Consider the following 19,479-nt stretch of genomic DNA (forward strand, 5'->3'; position numbering starts at 1 on the left):
GTAATTTTTTTAGTCTCATCTTAAATTTAAAACTAATAATTGCTAATAAGCAAATAATCAACAAAACATAGAGTAAATCTTCAAATATGCTCCCTTCACAAATATTAACAAAAACTATCATATTGTAAATATTTAACAAAATCAACGCTTTGCTGATACATTTATTTGGATCCCAAAAAGCAAAGTAGGAAAAGGAATGGAAAAATCTTATATACCCAATATTTGGATGACTATTGAATAAAGAAGGATATTAATGTAGTACCTTGTTCCCTCAAAAAACAGCCCTACACTTATAGGAGGAAAATAAGAAAGAAGAGAGTGAGACACTGAATAAGAAGGCACACTTTTGTAATAATTCAGCCACAGATCAAAGAAGAGAGTAAAAGATAGAGAAAAACAGAACCACACAAAGATCAATAGAGGCAAAGAGAAACGGAGATATAGACAAAGATACAGACACAGAAAGGAAGACACAGGTAGCTTGAGACCAACAAAAGAGAATGAATATGAAGGTTCAAGTCCAGAGAAGAAAATAGAAGATAGTCTTTTCCCTACTGGAACACCTAAAAATAATAAGTACAGAGCTTAGATTAAATTTTAATGTATGTAACTCTGTAGAAATGTTAATATGTGTAAGTTTATTTTATTCTTTCTTACAAATAGGGCATTTTCCTTTGTCTTTGCCCAGTGTAGGAGAGGGAAGTGATTAAGAACTTAAGAAGCAATTGAAACCACTCACACCTATCAGTAAAATAGTGAGTAGTTTAAGTGTTTGTTGATGAGCAAATTCTGAGACAGAAAAGATATCTAGAACTTCATTCTAAGGATCTATAAATATTTTGAAAAATTAATCTGTACCTATGATTTTACTGCTATAAAGAATTTATATTGAAGAAACTCCCTCAACTAATACAGGTTCGCAACTGTTCTGCAACTTATATTTTAAGAAGTTGCCCAGGACATTAAGTGTTTTGCACAAAATCTCACAGCCAGTCAGAGAAGAAGAAGAAGAAGGAGGAGGAGGAGGAGGAGGAGAAGGAGGAGGAAGAGGAGGAGGAGGAAGAGGAGGAGGAAGAGGAGGAGGAGGAAGAGGAGGAGGAGGAGGAGGAGGAGGAGGAAGCAGCAGTAGCAGAACAAAAACAAGAAGAGCAACAAGAAGAAACAAAAGCACAAGAAGCAAAGCAGAAGAAGAAGAAGAAACAGAAGCAGCAGAACAACAACAAAAAGATGATGATTATAATGATGATGATGAACAAGAAGAAAAATTAAATTCTACTCCCCCATCCAATAGTTATAGGCATAAGTTACATAAGTCACATAAGCCTTTTCTGGATCTTGTTTTCCTTCTCTATAAAAAGAAACTGAATACAATGATGTCTAAAACTGGATCCATTGCTAAAGTTCTGTGTCTCTGTGGCATCTCTCTGCCTACCCAACAATGTCCATTTTCTATCATCTTTTGTTAAAATCATAAAAGCCATCACCCTAATCCTTTTAATCCTTTCTCCAGATTCAAATTAATATGGCTTTTCTTTCATATAAATGATCAATGTTCATGAAAACTTAAGATCTTGTATAGGAAGCTCCTTAAGACTCATTAGAATAATCAGGTTTTTCTCTTTTGTTTTTTAACATCAGATAAGGTGGAACCTACAATTGAAGGCATTGCTATTCTCATCATATTCGTATTTCTTCTCCCCATATTAATTATAATAGCTCTATTTTTGTGAAATTATTATATAATTAGTAATCTATATTAGATATGCACAGAAATAACCCTCACTTCTATTAGGGGTAGCTATGTTACACAATGGAAAAAGTACTAGGGACAGGAAGATTTGAGTTCATATCTGACCTCAGATATTTTTATTAGCTGTGTGACTAATTAAGTTACATATCTTCTATGTCTCTCAGTTTGTTTATTCAAGTATAAAATCGGGGTAATAATATCATCTATTTCCTTGAGTAATTGTGAGGATCAAATGAGATCATATTTGTAAAATACTTGTTTCCTTTTGTGCCAAAGTGCTTTGCAACAATTAAAGTACTATGTAAATCTATTGTTAGTGTTATTAAATAACTGCTACTAATAAACCATTAAGCTAATTAATATTCCCAAACCTTAAATATCTAATTCTTTCTTTGCCTTTGTCTTGAAGAATCATTTCTGCTTAACTGCATGACCTCTAATAGTTATGATCAGAATGTTGAACAGATGTCCTATCTTTCTCTGTCTCTCTAGTGGTGAAAGTGGTTCAGGAAAATCTGAAGCCAGCAAACAGATAGTAAGACATCTAGCATGTCGATCCAGCTCCAGCAAGTGTTTATTTGACTACAAAATAAAAAATGTAAGTACCATCATTGGTTGACTTAGAGAGTCATAGGAATACAAGTTGAAGATAGAGATCTAGAATTCTAGAACTAGAAATAGACTTAACATATGACCTCTTCATATATATTTGTTTGCACAAAAGAAAACTGAGGCCAAGAGAGATTAAGATCAGAGATAAATGACAGAACCAAGACTTAAATTTAATTCTTTTTATATACAATCCTAGTGTTGTTTCACAAAACAAAACTTTCTTCTTTATTTTTTAAAAATTCTAAACATTTATAAGTTGGACATAAAATAGGAGAAAATAGGAGAAACTACTCGATGCATAAATTTACATTCAATTCAAATCAACAGGTTTTATAAAAAAAAAATTCTCATAGCATTTGATTCCTGTCGTGTATTCAGCATATTTTATTTTATGGAATGGCTATTTGTGTTTTATAGTATGATTATTATATGACCAGTAGTCTTCAATTCCTTGAAATCAGGTAATTTATTTTGTTTTGGTTTTATTCTCCTTCAGAAACTGATACTAAGATAAACACAATAAGCTAAATATTCATTTAATTTAAATATATTTAGTAACAGTGGTGTTTGAAGGACTTTAAACAATATGTGGGTATATATATATATTATATATATATATATATATATATATATATATATATATATTAGCAAGATTTTGTCATGTATCAAGACTGAACAGAGAGGCATGGGCAGAGTATAGAAGGACAAGTTAGTAGGTTATTATTGTAAATGAAGCAAGAAGTAATATAGCTTGAATGAAAATAGAGATGGTGAGAATAAAAAAGCAAAAGATATTTGGAAAGAAATTTCACCATTTCTTGGCAACTGCTTAGTGAGAGATAAAAGAGATGGATAAGTTAAAGATGGTACATGGTCTTAATATAGGTGGCTCAAAATAGCAGAGACCATCATAAACAAAAGAATCAGAAAACCTCAGGATTTGGAGAAAAGATATTTAAGGAATGTTGGATGTGGTGTATTGGCTGAAATTCATGTTGAAATATATAACTGGCAGCAAAAAAAGTTAAGGGCTCATTGGCAGCTAGAGATATAAAATTTGGAGTTATCCACAAAGAGGTTAAGTTGAAGCAATGTATTAAGCCAATGAAGGGATAGAAAAGAGGAGAAAAAGAGGGAAGTTTAGTTTAAAATTTGCATGGGGAAACTGCTCTTTGTGTAGATATGAGAATAGTACCAAGAAAGACTTCCAAAAAAAGTCCAATGGAAAGGGGGTTCAAATTTTTTTGAGTATGTCAAATATTACAGAGATGTTAAAGAAAATGGATTCTTGAAAAATATCATTATATTGAATGATTAGTAGGTTGCTGTTAACTTCAGCAAAAGTTTCAATCCAGTGGGAAGGGAAAATGGAAGTCATTGTCCAAGAAGATGAAATTAACAGTACTGCAAAAGGTGAACGATTTTCTAAAAGGAAAAGAGGGATGGATGATTTAGTAGTTGAGAGTGTAGAAGAAAGGTGTTTTGTTCTATTTTGTTTGTTTTCTTTATAAGGTCAAGAGATGCCCAAAGATATATAGGAACATGGAAAGGAGATTTTAATAGCTTAGGGACTGATGATTCAAGAAAGACATCTGGTAATATTTTGCAGGAGACCTTGGAAGATGGTCTGAATGGTATATGACTGATAGGGTTTAAGTTTGGAAAGGAAAATTATTTTTTGCCATTAAAAAAAAGAAGAAAAGAGCAAAATAGTGAAGGTAGAGGAAATTAAGTATGACAACAGAGGACTAAGGGTATAATGTTGAATGATATTGATCTTATTGGTAAACCATGATATACAGTCATTTGCTAAGTATGTGAAAAGTTAAAAAAAAAAAAAGTGGTAGTTTGATATTTCCATTCTTTCAGTATTTAATGTGACTTTAATTACTTCAATAAAATAGAAATATATTTATTGAGTGCCTACCGTGACCCTACTACTGTGATCAAACTGTTAGTAGAAACACTGTGTAAAATAAGACCCATTTTCAAAATTATAGTTAAACTAGAGAAACAACGTATTTATGAATAAATCTTTAATTTGACTTTGTATCTACTTCTATTTAATAAACAACTAAATCACCACTGTATTCTTACCAAAATCTGGACCATTTATTTTTTCTTTAAGAAATTAAAGAATTACAAGTTACTGGAACCCCCTTTTTTTAACATAGGGATGCTACTTCTACCCTAGGAAGAGAACCAAAAACTATAGATGTAATCTCCAAATCCTTTGAGAACTTTTTTTTAATCCCCCAAAGGAGGAAAATATCTCTAATAGCAATAGAATAGATAAAGGTCATGTAATAATTAAATGAGAAAAATCTTTACAGCCTTGCCCTGATTTTAAAAATAAAGTGATTCATGATAAATTATAAATTATTTATTTATGAACCTCAGCCAGAATATACCAAGAATCCAGAAGGAAATAAAGGGGAAAAAAACCTCTTAGTACCTAAAATACATTTTAAAAATCTTTTACTTAATTCATAAAAAAGAACCCTAGTACTTTACTCAAAACTTATTTGATTGTATTTTAGACATAATTCTGAGTTTGGTTATTCACTTTCTTAAACTCTATTGTCTTAGAACCAGTAAATTAGCAGGTAAAGAGATCATCACATTATAAAAAAAGAAAAACAAGTCAAATATCAAAAGTATAGATTTTTTAAATTGTATATATCATAATCTATATATGTGTATATCTACTTGTTTGTATGTGTTTTTGAATCCCAAATTCAAAAAACTTAATAATCTGAGTCCATCTAATGTTACACTGGGTATCTGTTGGAATCCTTACTAACTGTTAACGAATTAGAGTTGATCTAATCTTACAAGAAGATGTTTTGGGCAGAACCTGAAACAAGGTACTAAGTAGAACTAATTAATACAAGGCTTGTGTCCACACCTTTACTCATTGGAGTTCAATGAGTTCACACCTCCCTTGAAGTTCTTTGGGCCAGAGAGCACTATGGGAGAAAACCCTTAATCCCTCTCTCTCGTATCCCACAATTCCTCCCTCTTGTATAAAAGAAACAGACACAGAGCACTTTGGGGGATTTTCACCGGAATGGCATGAAGACTGGAGCTGGCTGGAGGCTGAAGAAAGTAGATGCAGAGGCTGAAGGACCAGACCTTTGGATTTAAAGACATTTGGAGAGAGCTCTTGGAACCAAGCAGAGAGATAGGCCTCTAAGCTAACCGGGCTATATTGGAATAATAAAAGATCTGAACTTTTATCACCTGGCTGCTTTTTGAGAAGAAAAAGCTCACAACATTTTGGCGCCCGAACAGGGACAAACAGACCCCTCAGTGGATTTCAGTGGAAAAGCTCCGATCCTGATTCAAGTGGAAAAGCCTCTGATCCTGATCCAGTGGAAAAGACTCATCAACCCAGAAATTAGGGTGAGTGCAACAAAGAAATTTTGTTAGAAGAGTTAAAGTAGAATTTCAGCTAAGATGGGACAGATATTTAGAAAACAGCCTGTTTCTGTTCAAGGAAAATGTTTAGACAGCATTGTCAAAATTATGGAAAGCCAAGGTTTAATTATAAGTTTACAGCAAATCACTGAATTTTTACAAACTGTAAAGGACATATGTCCTTGTTTCTCTCTTGATAAGGAATTAGATCTAAATGAATGGAAATTGGTTGGAGAGGATCTTTGTCAATTCTATGATAAAAATGGGCCTAACTCAATAATTAATACATATAATGTAATACAATTGGCTATAAGAAGTTATTTAAGTGATAGAATGATGAAAAGGAAAGTACAGGAGGAAGAAATGCCAACTTTACTAGGTGAAAAGGAGGACGAATCAGATGAGAATGGAGTTAATTACAATTCTGAGTATGATACTTCACAGCAGGAGGAATTAGGTGATTCCACATCTCATGACCCTCCCTCCGCAATTAACCCTTCATGGGTGGAACAAGGGGGAGGGAGAGAGACAGAAACACAGTCAGCTTCTCCTGTAAAGCAGAATTTGACAAGATTAGAAAAAGCATTAATTAAAGCAAAAAATGAAGGAGAAGATATATCTGATTTTATAAATGCATATCCTGTGATTGAAAAGATTGACCCTTCAGGTCAAAAAGAGAGAAAATACACTCCTTTTAATTTGGAAAAAATTAAAGATTTGAAAAAGGGTTGCACTCTTTATGGGGCTACATCATCTTATGTGAAGATGTTACTGGATAATTTGTCTTATGAAATCCTAACCCCGAATGACTGGAAATCCATAGTGAAAACTTGTCTAGAACCAGGACAAAATTTATTGTGGCTTTCAGAGTTTCATGAATTATGTAGGATTCAAGCCCAACGCAATAGGCAAACAGGAGCTATTGTACAAGTTGCTTTTGACCAACTAGCTGGTGAAGGTCAGTATGCAGAGAGTTCAGAACAAACTTATTATCCCATAACAGTGTATGAGCAAATTTCTAAGGCTGCAATAAAAGCTTGGAATTCTCTCCCTGGACAGAAAGATGGAAATAATGCTTTCACAAAAATAGAGCAAGGTCCCAATGAACCTTTTGCAGATTTTGTGGGACGTTTACAAACAGCTGTAATAAGAACCATTGGAAATAATGCAGCAACAGAAATAATGACCAGACATCTGGCTAAGGAAAATGCCAATGAGATTTGCAAGAGAATTATATGGGGGCTAGGCAAAAATGCTCCTTTAGAAGAGATCATAAGACGCTGTGCCACAGTGGACACAAATGCTTATTATGCCCAGACTATGATGAACATGGAAAGACAAGGTCCTTCTTGGCAGAGGAATTCTAGAGAAACTCGTCGATGTTTTCATTGTGGAAAAATTGGACATCTAAGAGCCCAATGTAGATACAGAGATACAATGAGAAGACAGGGTGAGAGAAAACCCAAAACCCCATGTCCAAAATGTAACGGAGGCTTTCACTGGGTCTCTAAATGTATATTGACCCAGAGGAATGAGAGGCAGGGCCCAGCTCTAAAGTATCAATCAAAGGACAGGTGGGGCATGATAGCAGCTGAGGTTACACCCAGAGAGACTTTAGAAATTCAGTACTCTGATGTCATCAACCAACAGAAAAGCAATCAGGATTACAGTTGGGGAGAATACAGGCCTTTTAAGACAACAAGACAATATCCAATGCAAACAACTCCAATGTAATTACCAGATGATGAGAAGAAATCCCAAATTTGGTAAATAGAAGGGAATTAGGTTAATTGCTTGGGGAAGAGGATCTGCTTATATTTCCACAGGTGGAAAAGGCTAACAATGAGACTGTCAAAAGAACTTTAAAATCCTCAGCTTTCAGTTCCTGAAAAACCAGCAAGAATCACTGGATTCCCTGAGATGAAAAATTGTTGATGAGACTTTTTGCAGTACTTCAGAGCTTACAGGAATTATTAGATTCCTGGCACATGAACTAATGGACAATGGAATCCTATTGGACTGTTTCTAGGACTTATGGACATGTGTAAATTTTCAGGACAAAGTTCTGGCCCATATTGATGGCTTTATGTGTACCCCCTCAGAAACCCCCTATGTTTTAAAACAAAAGAAAGGGGGAGATGTTGGAATCCTTACTAACTGTTAACGAATTAGAGTTGATCTAATCTTACAAGAAGATGTTTTGGGCAGAACCTGAAACAAGGTACTAAGTAGAACTAATTAATACAAGGCTTGTGTCCACACCTTTACTCATTGGAGTTCAATGAGTTCACACCTCCCTTGAAGTTCTTTGGGCCAGAGAGCACTATGGGAGAAAACCCTTAATCCCTCTCTCTCGTATCCCACAATTCCTCCCTCTTGTATAAAAGAAACAGACACAGAGCACTTTGGGGGATTTTCACCGGAATGGCATGAAGACTGGAGCTGGCTGGAGGCTGAAGAAAGTAGATGCAGAGGCTGAAGGACCAGACCTTTGGATTTAAAGACATTTGGAGAGAGCTCTTGGAACCAAGCAGAGAGATAGGCCTCTAAGCTAACCGGGCTATATTGGAATAATAAAAGATCTGAACTTTTATCACCTGGCTGCTTTTTGAGAAGAAAAAGCTCACAACAGGTATCCTAATACATTTTAGTAACTCTAAGAATCTTATTTCTTTAATTCAGTGTAGTAATTAATATTCATAATAATGAATCTGAGTGATTGAGAAAAAATATGAATTAGCATTCACTGTGCTTTGATAGAGCAGAGAAATATTTAATACATTTTAGTATAAGATTTCCATCAAAATAGTTAAATTTTTCGATGTCACAAACTTCGGGTTTCCAAAAAATTCATTTCTATGGAACACTTTACTTTGTATGTTAAATGAGTCACTTCTAAAACTACAGATCATTTTTAAAACTTCAAGTCATTAAATTTCTGTAATATGCTTCTATTTTCTTCTTTGGGTTCTGAACTGAATTTTGTAATACTAACTCCATCATTATCTTTCATATATTTCAACTACTTCTATGCAGATATTTCAAATTTTCTCTTTTTAGTGAAATGTTCATAGCAGTACCTTGGGAACACTACATGTATTAAGAAACTATGATTATTACTCACTCAAGCCAATTTTTGATATCTGAGCAGGAAATTATTAATTTTAAATACCTGAAAAATATATTTTTTTCCTCTTGAAAAACACTAGATATGAGTAATATCTAAAAATGAGTAAAAAAAATAAAGGGTATGGGGAATATGTTGGAAATGATGGTCAAAGCTGTCATTTTTGTCATGAGAAGTAAGTGCCATGTGTCTTAGACAGAATAAGTAAAACAGCTTCACCCTGATAATCACTTCACAGTGATATGACAGGCATGCTGACATAGACTAGTAATAGCCTTGGAGAAGGGATCAACACTCTTACTGAATTAGGGATTTTTTTGGATATGCATAGCACATATAGACACACACATAATTGGGCACACACACACACGCACACATACAGAAATACACCTGCATTTCAGTGATTATGTATTCAAGTACATCTGATTACATTATGATAAACACAGCTGCATTTATCCCAAGAGTCATTTATCAAAATAAGAGCTGAGAGAACATTTAAACAGTAAAACTTCCAAATCAGTACTGTACAATGACAGATTCAGTTTCTATTTTTCCCTATTCCATGAAATTCTGTTTCCTTATGGAGTTGCTTAGAGAGTGGAAGTAATGTTGCTATAGTTCTATGTTCTTTAAAGAGTCCTTTATAATACCAAAAGAACTGCTCTAGAATTGTAGACAACTTGCATGCAGAAAATATACATTTCAAACTTAATGTAATTATTGGTGATAAATTTTCAGCCATTACTTTTAGATTTGTGTCTTTAATATCAATGAGACCTGATAGGTTGACTCATTTTCCTGTTAAAAAAAGAAAGATGACTATTCCTCTATGTAACAAGAGTTCCAAAGCTCATTAATATGGAATTCTTTCCTTAAAGGTAGAAGGTTAGTGAGAACAGGAGATAGGAAAGCTTTTTATTCACTCCCATGATGGATTCTTCCAAAGTCTTTTCCTTCAGGAACATGAATATCTCTGTTTTTACTAATTCTTCCCACCTGTCAGGAAGACCTGAGGACTTGAGCTCAACAAACTAAGAGAGAATCCTATACAAATAGGCTTGGAGATCCTGATTATGCCTTCATTTAAAGAAATTAAAATGTATTACACACATACACACACACACACACACACACACACACACACACACACACACATAGCATAGCATATATGTTCCAGACAGTATTTCTTCATAGAAATTTAAAATAAGATAAAGATGTGGGGCAAAATTGGAATAATGAAAGACATTACTTTGTTTGGTATTTGCTTGTCTTTAAGGATCCCCAAGTCTTATAAAATGTGATAAAATGTTCTGAAGTTAATTAATTGGAATAATAAAATACATGGTCTTGATTATAGTGTCATGATTTCAGAGTCTTCTTGTTAAAAGTAAAGATGTAACAAGCTTCCCCCATAAATTATTGGAATAAACTTTAAGCAAGATGTGCTTTTAATTTTCAAAATGCACTATGCATTATGATATACAAATCACCTTCCATTTCCCTATTTTAATTAAATTCTTAGAATATTTTTAAATGACATTGCTATTTTTGAGATTTCTTCTGTGAACTATGTGATACCAAAAAGAATAATGCATGGATTTGACAGTATTTATATTTTGTTCTGTTTTCGTTTTGTTTTGTTTTGTCTTCCCTGAAGGAAGAATGATGGTTTTCATAAACCTTAACTTTTTGCCCTGGGAAATAATGCTCTGTGTGTGTGTGTGTGTGTGTGTGTGCACGCGCACAAATGTGCGTACATGTATGCATGTGTATGAGGATATGTGTATGTGTATGTAAGGAGATGTGTGTGTTTCGGCATATGAGCCAGACGGCTAGACAAGGTAGATATAAAAAATAGATAGTAACTCAGAGGAAATGTGGAGAGTGTGGATATGGAAGGCATGTAGACCCAGGGGGAAAAAAAATCTTGCATGAGGTGTTATATAAACTGAATATTAATGGAAGTTAGTTAAGTTAAGAGAGAGAAGTGAGTAAGGAGACCATTTCTCCGGGGCATTGGCAGTACAAATAAAAAAAAAAAAAAGTCAAGAAATGGTTTTTGTGGCTGAGTTGTATAAAGGAGAACAAAATGTAAGAAGATTTAAAAAGCAGAAAAATGTATATCTGTGAAAGGACTGAATAGAGAGTATTATATTTGAACCTGGAGATAAGAAAGAGCCATTAGAATAGGAGTGGGCAGAGGTGTGTGACATAGTCAAACATGTGCTTTGGGAAAATAACATTTGTAGCTGCTTAAAAAATGGATTGGTGTAAGGAAGAGTTTTGAGGAAAGGACAGTTAGAAAGCTATTAAAGAAATATAGATGAGAGGCAATGACAATTTAAACAAGTGTGGTAGCCATATACAGCAGAGATTGGGATGCATATGACAATTTTTGCAAAGATAAAAAACAAGAAGACTCAACAGCAAATTCCATATGCAAGGTGACTGAGTAAGACAGATTATAAAGCTGTTTGACTGGGAGGAGAATGCCCTCAAGAGCAATAGTTGGGAAGGGGAGAGACTTTTAGAGAAAGCTGTTCTATTTGGACATGTTGAGTTCGAGATTGATGTCATTGTAGGTTTAAATACCACTTTAGAGAAGTGGAATGTGTAGAAGACAAATTTAAGAGGGTCAAGGAATGAGTTCAAAGTCAGAAGTTTACATAGTTTCTATAAAGAGCATATAGTACTTACCAGGAGGAAAAGCAAAGAAATGAGGTAACATCTGATGAATGCAAAGGAGACTAGAGCAAATTGATTTCTGGTGGCTGTTAATGTAATTTCTAGGCCCAGAGCTATCCTTTCCTATTGTTCATCATGGATGTATAATGTTCCTGTTTTATAAACTCTACCCAGCTATGCATTTTATTCCTGGATACTTCAGAGTATATAAAATAGGATGTTCTATGTGAATTAAAATAATTTTATCATAGATATTATTTCTTCTTAGAGAGCCTCAGGGATGATGAAAATGGTATTCTCAACTTAACCCAATTCTTATTTCCTAAAATTAGTGGCAATAGATTTTCCATGAAAGAAAACTTCCTGGAATTTCCCACATCTAGTAGTAGTTTAAACAACTAAGTTTAGGAAATATATCATTGATCTGGCATTCTTCACTGAGGAGTCTTCTGCATTTGTCTTCTAGAAAATTCTTGAGAAAAAATATTTTATCAAAATATCTGCATAATTTTAGAAGTCCTAAGATTAAACAATTACTCAAACTAATCCATTTAAGTAATTTAATTAAGGCCTCTTAATAATATAAGGATAATACCACCTATAGTTGGCCCCAGGAGATGGAGGACTTGCCAAGTGGCAGAGCCAGGATAGGAGCAAATTTCCTGGTGTATCATCCAATGTTCTTTTCACTTTACAAAGCTTTCTTACATAGACAAAGTACTGATTTGAGTCATATTCTAAATTAGTATCAAAAGAGCTATGCATATTTTTTTTCAGGGGGCTAAAAAAATGAAACTGTTAGAAAACATTAGTTGTAACATTAATAGCAATGGTTCCCCCCCAAAGGTGAAGGGGGCTTTATTTGGTTTTGAATTTCTCAAAATTTGCCCAAAACACATTTCTTTACTGCCATCTAATGGATGAATGGTTAATCAAAATGTAAAATTCTAAATATCTCAATCAGTAAAGTTTTATACATAGTCTTAGTTTTCTGATATACATGTAGGTCAAGGATAATTATATATCACTATATAATTATATGTGCATGCATGTGTTTACATATCTCTCTGGACATTATGTGTGTGTGTGTATGTATATATAGCCATTTCCCCCAAAACATGTACATATATAAATTATTGTCACATATAACATTTATATTATAAAAATAAGAAATTATAACAATATAATTTGCATATGTGCATGTAATATTGTATCTAATAATAAAGATAATATATTTACATGTTGTTTCTCCAAAATAATGTATACATGCTTATATATATTATGTGTTAGCACAGTTTATATATGTGCTGTCAACACAAAAGACCAGAATGCATACCTACATGTTATGAATATATGTGTGTGTGTATGTAAATATATGTAAATGCACATATAATATATACATGCATGTGTGTATATGTGCATTATATAAAATAGTATAATATATGTGCATGTTTTTCTTGTAATAAAATGAAAGCTGTTGTGATTCAAGGAGTTTCATTTTTGTCTTTGCCTAGAAAAGTACTTTTTACATAATTCTGTTTAATAAATGTTTGCTGATTAATTCAAATTCCAAATGGTACAACATGAATATATTATAATATTTTATTACAAAGTGATGAAATTTTAGGAAAATATTTTGGATTTCATCTAGCCCAACATTTTCCTTTTATAAAAGAGCAAAAAGAAGACCAGAGATATTTAGATTTATTTTCAATAAGCAGTGCTTGTTAAACACATATCATATGCCATGGATTGGGATTTTAAATATAAAGAAAGATAAAAAATTTAAATAAAATTTATTCCCTGCCTAGTTTAATAAGTAAGACACAGACATAGAAAACTATAATACAGACAAGTATCTGCAAAACTCATTAATGGTGAAAAACAAATGCTAAAGGAGAAAGTCATTGACGATAAAAATAATGAGGAAACTCTTCAGAGAAAAAGACTTCTAAAGAATGGTTGGATATTGAGCTAATGAGAAACACTAAGAAAGACATTCCAAACATAGATAACAGAATTAGCAAAGCCATCATAGATATTTGGAAAAGGATGATGAAAATACCTGGAATAAAAAAAAAAAAAAGAAAGAAAGAAAAAGAAAAAAGAAAATACCTGGAGTATCTATGTATGACTTTAGCATTTAAATATGACTGTGAGAACCAGCATGATTTAAAAAAAAAAAAAAAAGGATTATGTGGACTTAGGTAGGTGAGATTTACACATTTTAATTTGGACTTTCTGGATACAACTCAAACTCTACATGTACAAAACTGAACTCTTAACCTGATCCCCAAATCAACCTTTCTTCAGAACAGTCCTGAATGTTGAAGGTACCACCATTTTCTCTAGTCTATTGTTTGTAAATTCAATATCATCCTTGACATCCTTATTTCTTCATATCACATTATAAAAAATCTTGCCATTTCTATTTTCATAATACCTCTCACTTTATTACTTCTTTTTCATCATATATCTAACATTTTGTTCAAGTCCTCTTCACCATTCATCTAGATTATTTTAATGGCCTACTAATTAGAATACCCTGTGTCATCTATTTCCCTCTCCCAAAAATGATTTTTTCATCACAAATCTGATCATGCTACTCCCCTACTCAAATTTCCTTGACTACCTGTTCATCTTTGAATATAGAATCAAATAAAATTTTTTGTTTAGTTTTTAAAGCCCTTTATAATCTTGTACTAACCCATTTTCCAGCCCCCTTTTATATTACTCTCCTCTTCCACATTTTTTTCTGACCTAATCGATGTTGACTTGGGGATATAATATTCTATCTCTTACCCTATGCCTTCATATAGACTGTCATCCATGCTTGGGATGTTCTTTCTCAGCTCTGCTTTTTGAATCCCTTGCAGCCTTCAACTATCAGCTCAAGTACAACTCAATTTTTTCAATAGATCTTTTTTTAAAAATGTATCCCTCAAAAAAACCTACATTTTTATTTTGTATTCATATTGACATTTTAGTGTTCATAGTTTCCCCCCAATAGAATAGAAGCCTCTTCGTAATAAGTTTCCTTTTTACTTTATAACCTCAATGCTAACACAAAACAAGCCCTTAATAAATGATTATTTGATGAGACTCCTTACAAAAGTCCAGACTGGAGATGAGAGGTGGTTGAATCTATTGAAGTCAATGAATTTCTAAGGGGGAGTGGTTAAAAAGGAAAAAAAGAAGATTGAAAATCACAAAAGAAAAAAAAAACATTTTGATTACTCAAAAAGAGGCAGAAGAACCAGCAAAAGAGAAATATGAGATTGCAAATATTTGAGCCTAAGGGAAAAAAAAAGAATATATAGTAGAAATAGTGCATATAGTTCAAAAATTGGGGTATAATAGAAAAGTTAAGAGACATGTTTAACATATATTGGCTTACTTGTTATCTAGGGGAGGGGGGAGGGGGAAAAGGGGAAAATTGGAACACAAGGTTTTGCAAGGATTAATGTTGAAAAATTATCCATGCATATCTTTTGAAAATTAAAAACATTTAATAAAAATAAAATAAAAAGTGTAAAAAAAAAGAAATAGTCAAGGGAAAACTGTTTTTTATTTCATTTTTAATGAAAAAAATTTGTTTTCTCCTCCTCTGTTCATTATGAGGGGAAAAAAAAAGAAAAACAAAACCTATGTAACAAATATACGTAGTCAAGTAAAACAAATTCCATCACTGATCATGTTCAAAATGTGAGGTATTCTCTATTCTGAGTCCAGTACCTGTCTGGAAGGAGATGAGGATCATGCTTCATCATTTATTTGTCCTTTGGAATCATGATTGGTCCATTATATTAATCAGAATCCTTAAGTCTTTCACCTTTACAATCCTGTTGTTATTGTACAATTTTTCTCTTGTGGTTTTACTCATTTTAATGCATAAATGTATGCAAATCTCCACATACCCTCCAAAAAAAAAATCTCTTCCATCATTTTTATTGCACAATTGTATTCTATTTAAATATTATGACATATATGTAGAGAGAAAAATACATATTCATATATGTGTGTGAAGATATATTGTAATTTGTCTGATTCCCCAATTGATTAATTAATATGATTATCAACTATAGTTCATTAATGTGCCTTTTTCCTCACAACTTTGGAAATGTTGGTTATGTTTGTTTTTCATCAGTTTTGCCAAACTAATTTTTTTTTTGTTAAATAGAACTTGAGTTGTTTATTATGAAATTTTATTTTTTCAATATTTTTGTTTACAATTCTACTAATTATAGGTTACTCCCTTTTGTGAGATGTCTCTCATAACAAAGCAAAACATATAGGTGAAATCTCTTATTACAGAGACCTCATCTGAAAGTATGTGTAATACTCCATATATGTGTATATAATTTATATGTAATTAGCAGAAATCTAGTTCAGTCAAAGCAAGAGTAATGATAGACAATTTAAAGAGCTAAAAAGAGAAACTACATTCTGGTGAATGAACTGATTTGAATATTTCACATGTATGCAACCAGTGAAATAGCTTCTCAATACTTAAGTGAAATGAAAATAAAAAGAGAAATAAACATTATGCTGGACTTTGATTTATCTGTCAGATCTTGATAAATGTAAAAGAAAAAAATGGAACTTAAAGATCTGAATAGACTTATTAGAAAAAATTAATATAGATCTGTGAAAATAGTTGAATAGAACTAGAAAGGAAGTATACATATTTTAGCTGTATATAATCATTTCTTATGATATAAAAACTCATAAAAATTCAGAAAAGCAGAATTGTTATGCCCAACCTTTAATGATCATAAAGTAACAAAAATAATAAAAAGTAATTTATATTAAATAAATTGAAAAATATTAAAAATCAACTGAAGAAAAATAACAAACCTAGGGAATTGTTAAGCCAATAAACAATCATAGAAAAACAAATAATGCCATTAAAAATAATGAAATCAATTAAAAATATTCCAAGAACAATTTATTGTAGCCAAAATAGTCATTAGGAGAAATTGCATATCTTTAAATTATTTTATTACCAAAAAAGAAAAAAAAAGAATAGACCAACTAAAGCGATAGGGAAACCATCAAATTTCTAAAAATGAAATTAGAAATCTTGGAAATCAAAAGAGAATGCTGAAGTCCATAAAAAAATATAAATATATGAAATGAATGAAAATGGATTTCTCTATCAGTAATTTGGATTTTTTTTAATACAGCTATTTCTAGTTTGAATTTCTTGGAAAATTGGTCATATCCTTTGAAAATATTTCTTTAGGAGAAATTCTTATACATTTTAATATATTTTACATATTCTGGAAATAATTTATGTATCTGAAAATCTTGCTATAAAGATTTTTTCTCTGCTACTTGTAGGGAAGACTTTTTATTTTAATTTAGAGAATCCTAAAATTCTTCTCAACAAGAGACATGGGAAAAGGTTAGTACAGAGGCAGCAAATAGAGATGTATTAGCAAAGGGAATGAATTATAGAACAAAATTTTGTAGGATGTGGGAATAAATTGAAAGATATAGCAAGAATGATTAGATGAAAAAAAATGTATTCTTTCTAGTAATTAGAGGGAAAAAAGGAGAGAATTTTAAAGAAATACAGCAGAGGATTTAGGGGAGTGATTAATGATTGATCTCATGCTCAGAAGTTATATGGTGATTTGGGACATAAAGGAAGAGAAAGAGAAAAAAATAGCACAATTATAAAGGATGATTTAAGGGATCTACTTAGAAATCAAAAGTAAATTATTACAAAACAGATTCTTAAGTAGAAACCATGGCTCAGATAAAGTTATTCACTATAATCTGAAAGTGAATAACATCAGTCAAATTTCTCTAGTGGTGAAAGAGTAGGAAAGAACAAAATGAATAATGGTGATTACCTTAGATAAAAAAATATAACAAATCAGAATCATGGAATGAAGGATTTCTGTTATAGGGGTTATCTGCTAGTAGCAGCTGAGGATCTAATTCTTACTAGCAGAATAGAGCCCTTCATGTGAGAAGATGGTAACAATACAAAGAGACTGAGAGGCAGTTGCAATATCTAACCTCTCTCCTCTTCCCTCTTGCCTCCAATTTATTTCATTCCCAATCTACAAGCAACATCTGTGTCAGTAAAGGCTGAGTTGAAGTTCCTTTTAATGTGTTGTGATTCACAGATGTGGGGGTTTTCAGAGAACTAACCTGCCCCTTCACACTTAAGTGTGGTCCTTAACAGATTTCTAGCATGGTGAATAATAAAACTACAAAGTTTATGCTCATTGGGTCCAGACTTGCAATGATTAAGAAATTGAATACTTTGCTCAAAGTGGTATAGAAAATAGTAACATAGATCTTCTGATTACTTCTGTCAGTCAATTAACAACAACAAAAATTATTAGTGTGTGATAGGCCCTGACTATATAAAGGCAACACTGAAACATACCCCATCCTCAAGAAAATTATATTATTATGAAAGAGAAAAAATATATTTACGCATATTTAACAGAACATATACAAAATAAATGCAACATTCTTTACTACTTTTATAGTTTTGTAACCTTTAAACTTTACATATTTATGTAGGTGTCAATTCTTTTATATCACTTTATTTTGTAATCTTTAATATACGATACAATCAGAATCATTAAGAAGTAAAAGATTAATAAATAAAAGTTTGAAAATAATTTCTTAGATATTTATCTTTTAATTATTATTATTAAATCACTACTATTAAACATTAACATTGATGCACAAGCAAGTTACTACCTTCTATTTTCTTCATTAGTTAAAAATGTTAATATTTAAAAATATATGACTAGATAAGATAAAATAGGAGATTGTGAACTGTAATTTAGCATCTATTTAAAATTATATTATTAGTAATATCTAGTATTAAAACTTGCTAATTTTTGCCTTTTAGTTTTTCTTTTTTAAAAAATAATAGCAGTAAATTTCTATTATGTTCATTTTTTTACTAGGAAGCAGATTATGTTTTAAAAGTTTAAAAGTTAGCCATATTTCTAAATGCCTGAAAATACTGCAACTTAAATTCATTTTAGTCACTAATATTTATTAAGTATTTATTAAGCACTTTAGCATGTGCCAAGCACAGTTCTGAATACTATAACTAAAAAGGATAAAAAAAACTCATATCTTTAGGAATTCACAACTCTACTTGACACACATTCAGCATAAAAACATTTAGTGAAAAGATCTTAATACATTATATTTACAACCCTAAACCCATAATTCATATCACTTTCTATTTGTTATGTACAAAATTCAATATTTTTGTAATCTTTCATAATTGAAATCTATTTGGGGTGAATAAGGTGTTTTTATATAGCAACTACTTGAAAAATTATTTTTAAACCAAGAAAATACAAAAAAAAATGTCATTATTCAATAAGAATAATTCAATTCTAGGAGAGCTGAACAGCTTACAAGTTAATTCATTCAGGAAAACTATCTAGGGTAAAGAAGTGATAGTTGAGTGATTTCCTGGAGTGAAACAAAATTTTCTGAAATATAGGGGTGACCCTCCATGATTCTGTCATTCTTTGGAGCATGGTTTGATCATTCATAGTGCCACACACAGCAGAAAGAAACAGAAAAAGCTTTTTTGAAAAACAGTATTATGTAAATCATCTCAAGAGCTATTATTAAATGGGTGGTTTGCTAATAAAATTGTTGTAACTATAAATGTCCTCCATTTAATGGAATTTCTCAAACAGGTTGCATGCAATAATACATGGGAAAGCAACTACACGATGATAGCAATAGCAGCAGCTTGCATTTGTACAGGATATCAAATTTTACTAAATGTTCTGCTATCTCAGTTTTAAAGATGAGAAACTGAGTCAGTCATAAAGAAGTTGAATGACTTGCTTAGAGAGATATAGCTAGGGCAGAATTTGAACAT

At 31.8% G+C, this 19,479-nt stretch overlaps 1 protein-coding gene across 1 annotated transcript in view; it reads left to right on the forward strand.

Moving 5' to 3' along the window:
* MYO16 (myosin XVI) overlaps positions 1–19,479 on the forward strand; it is a 722,870-nt gene that overhangs the window by 311,458 nt on the left and 391,933 nt on the right. Inside the window, exon 14 of the mRNA XM_051984178.1 lies at positions 2,243–2,348. Within this exon, the coding sequence (XP_051840138.1) occupies positions 2,243–2,348 (106 nt within the window). The remainder of the gene's footprint in view (positions 1–2,242; positions 2,349–19,479) is intronic.

Source organism: Antechinus flavipes, chromosome 3, assembly GCF_016432865.1.
Source record: "Antechinus flavipes isolate AdamAnt ecotype Samford, QLD, Australia chromosome 3, AdamAnt_v2, whole genome shotgun sequence".
In the NCBI taxonomy this organism is placed as follows: Eukaryota; Metazoa; Chordata; class Mammalia; order Dasyuromorphia; family Dasyuridae; genus Antechinus; species Antechinus flavipes.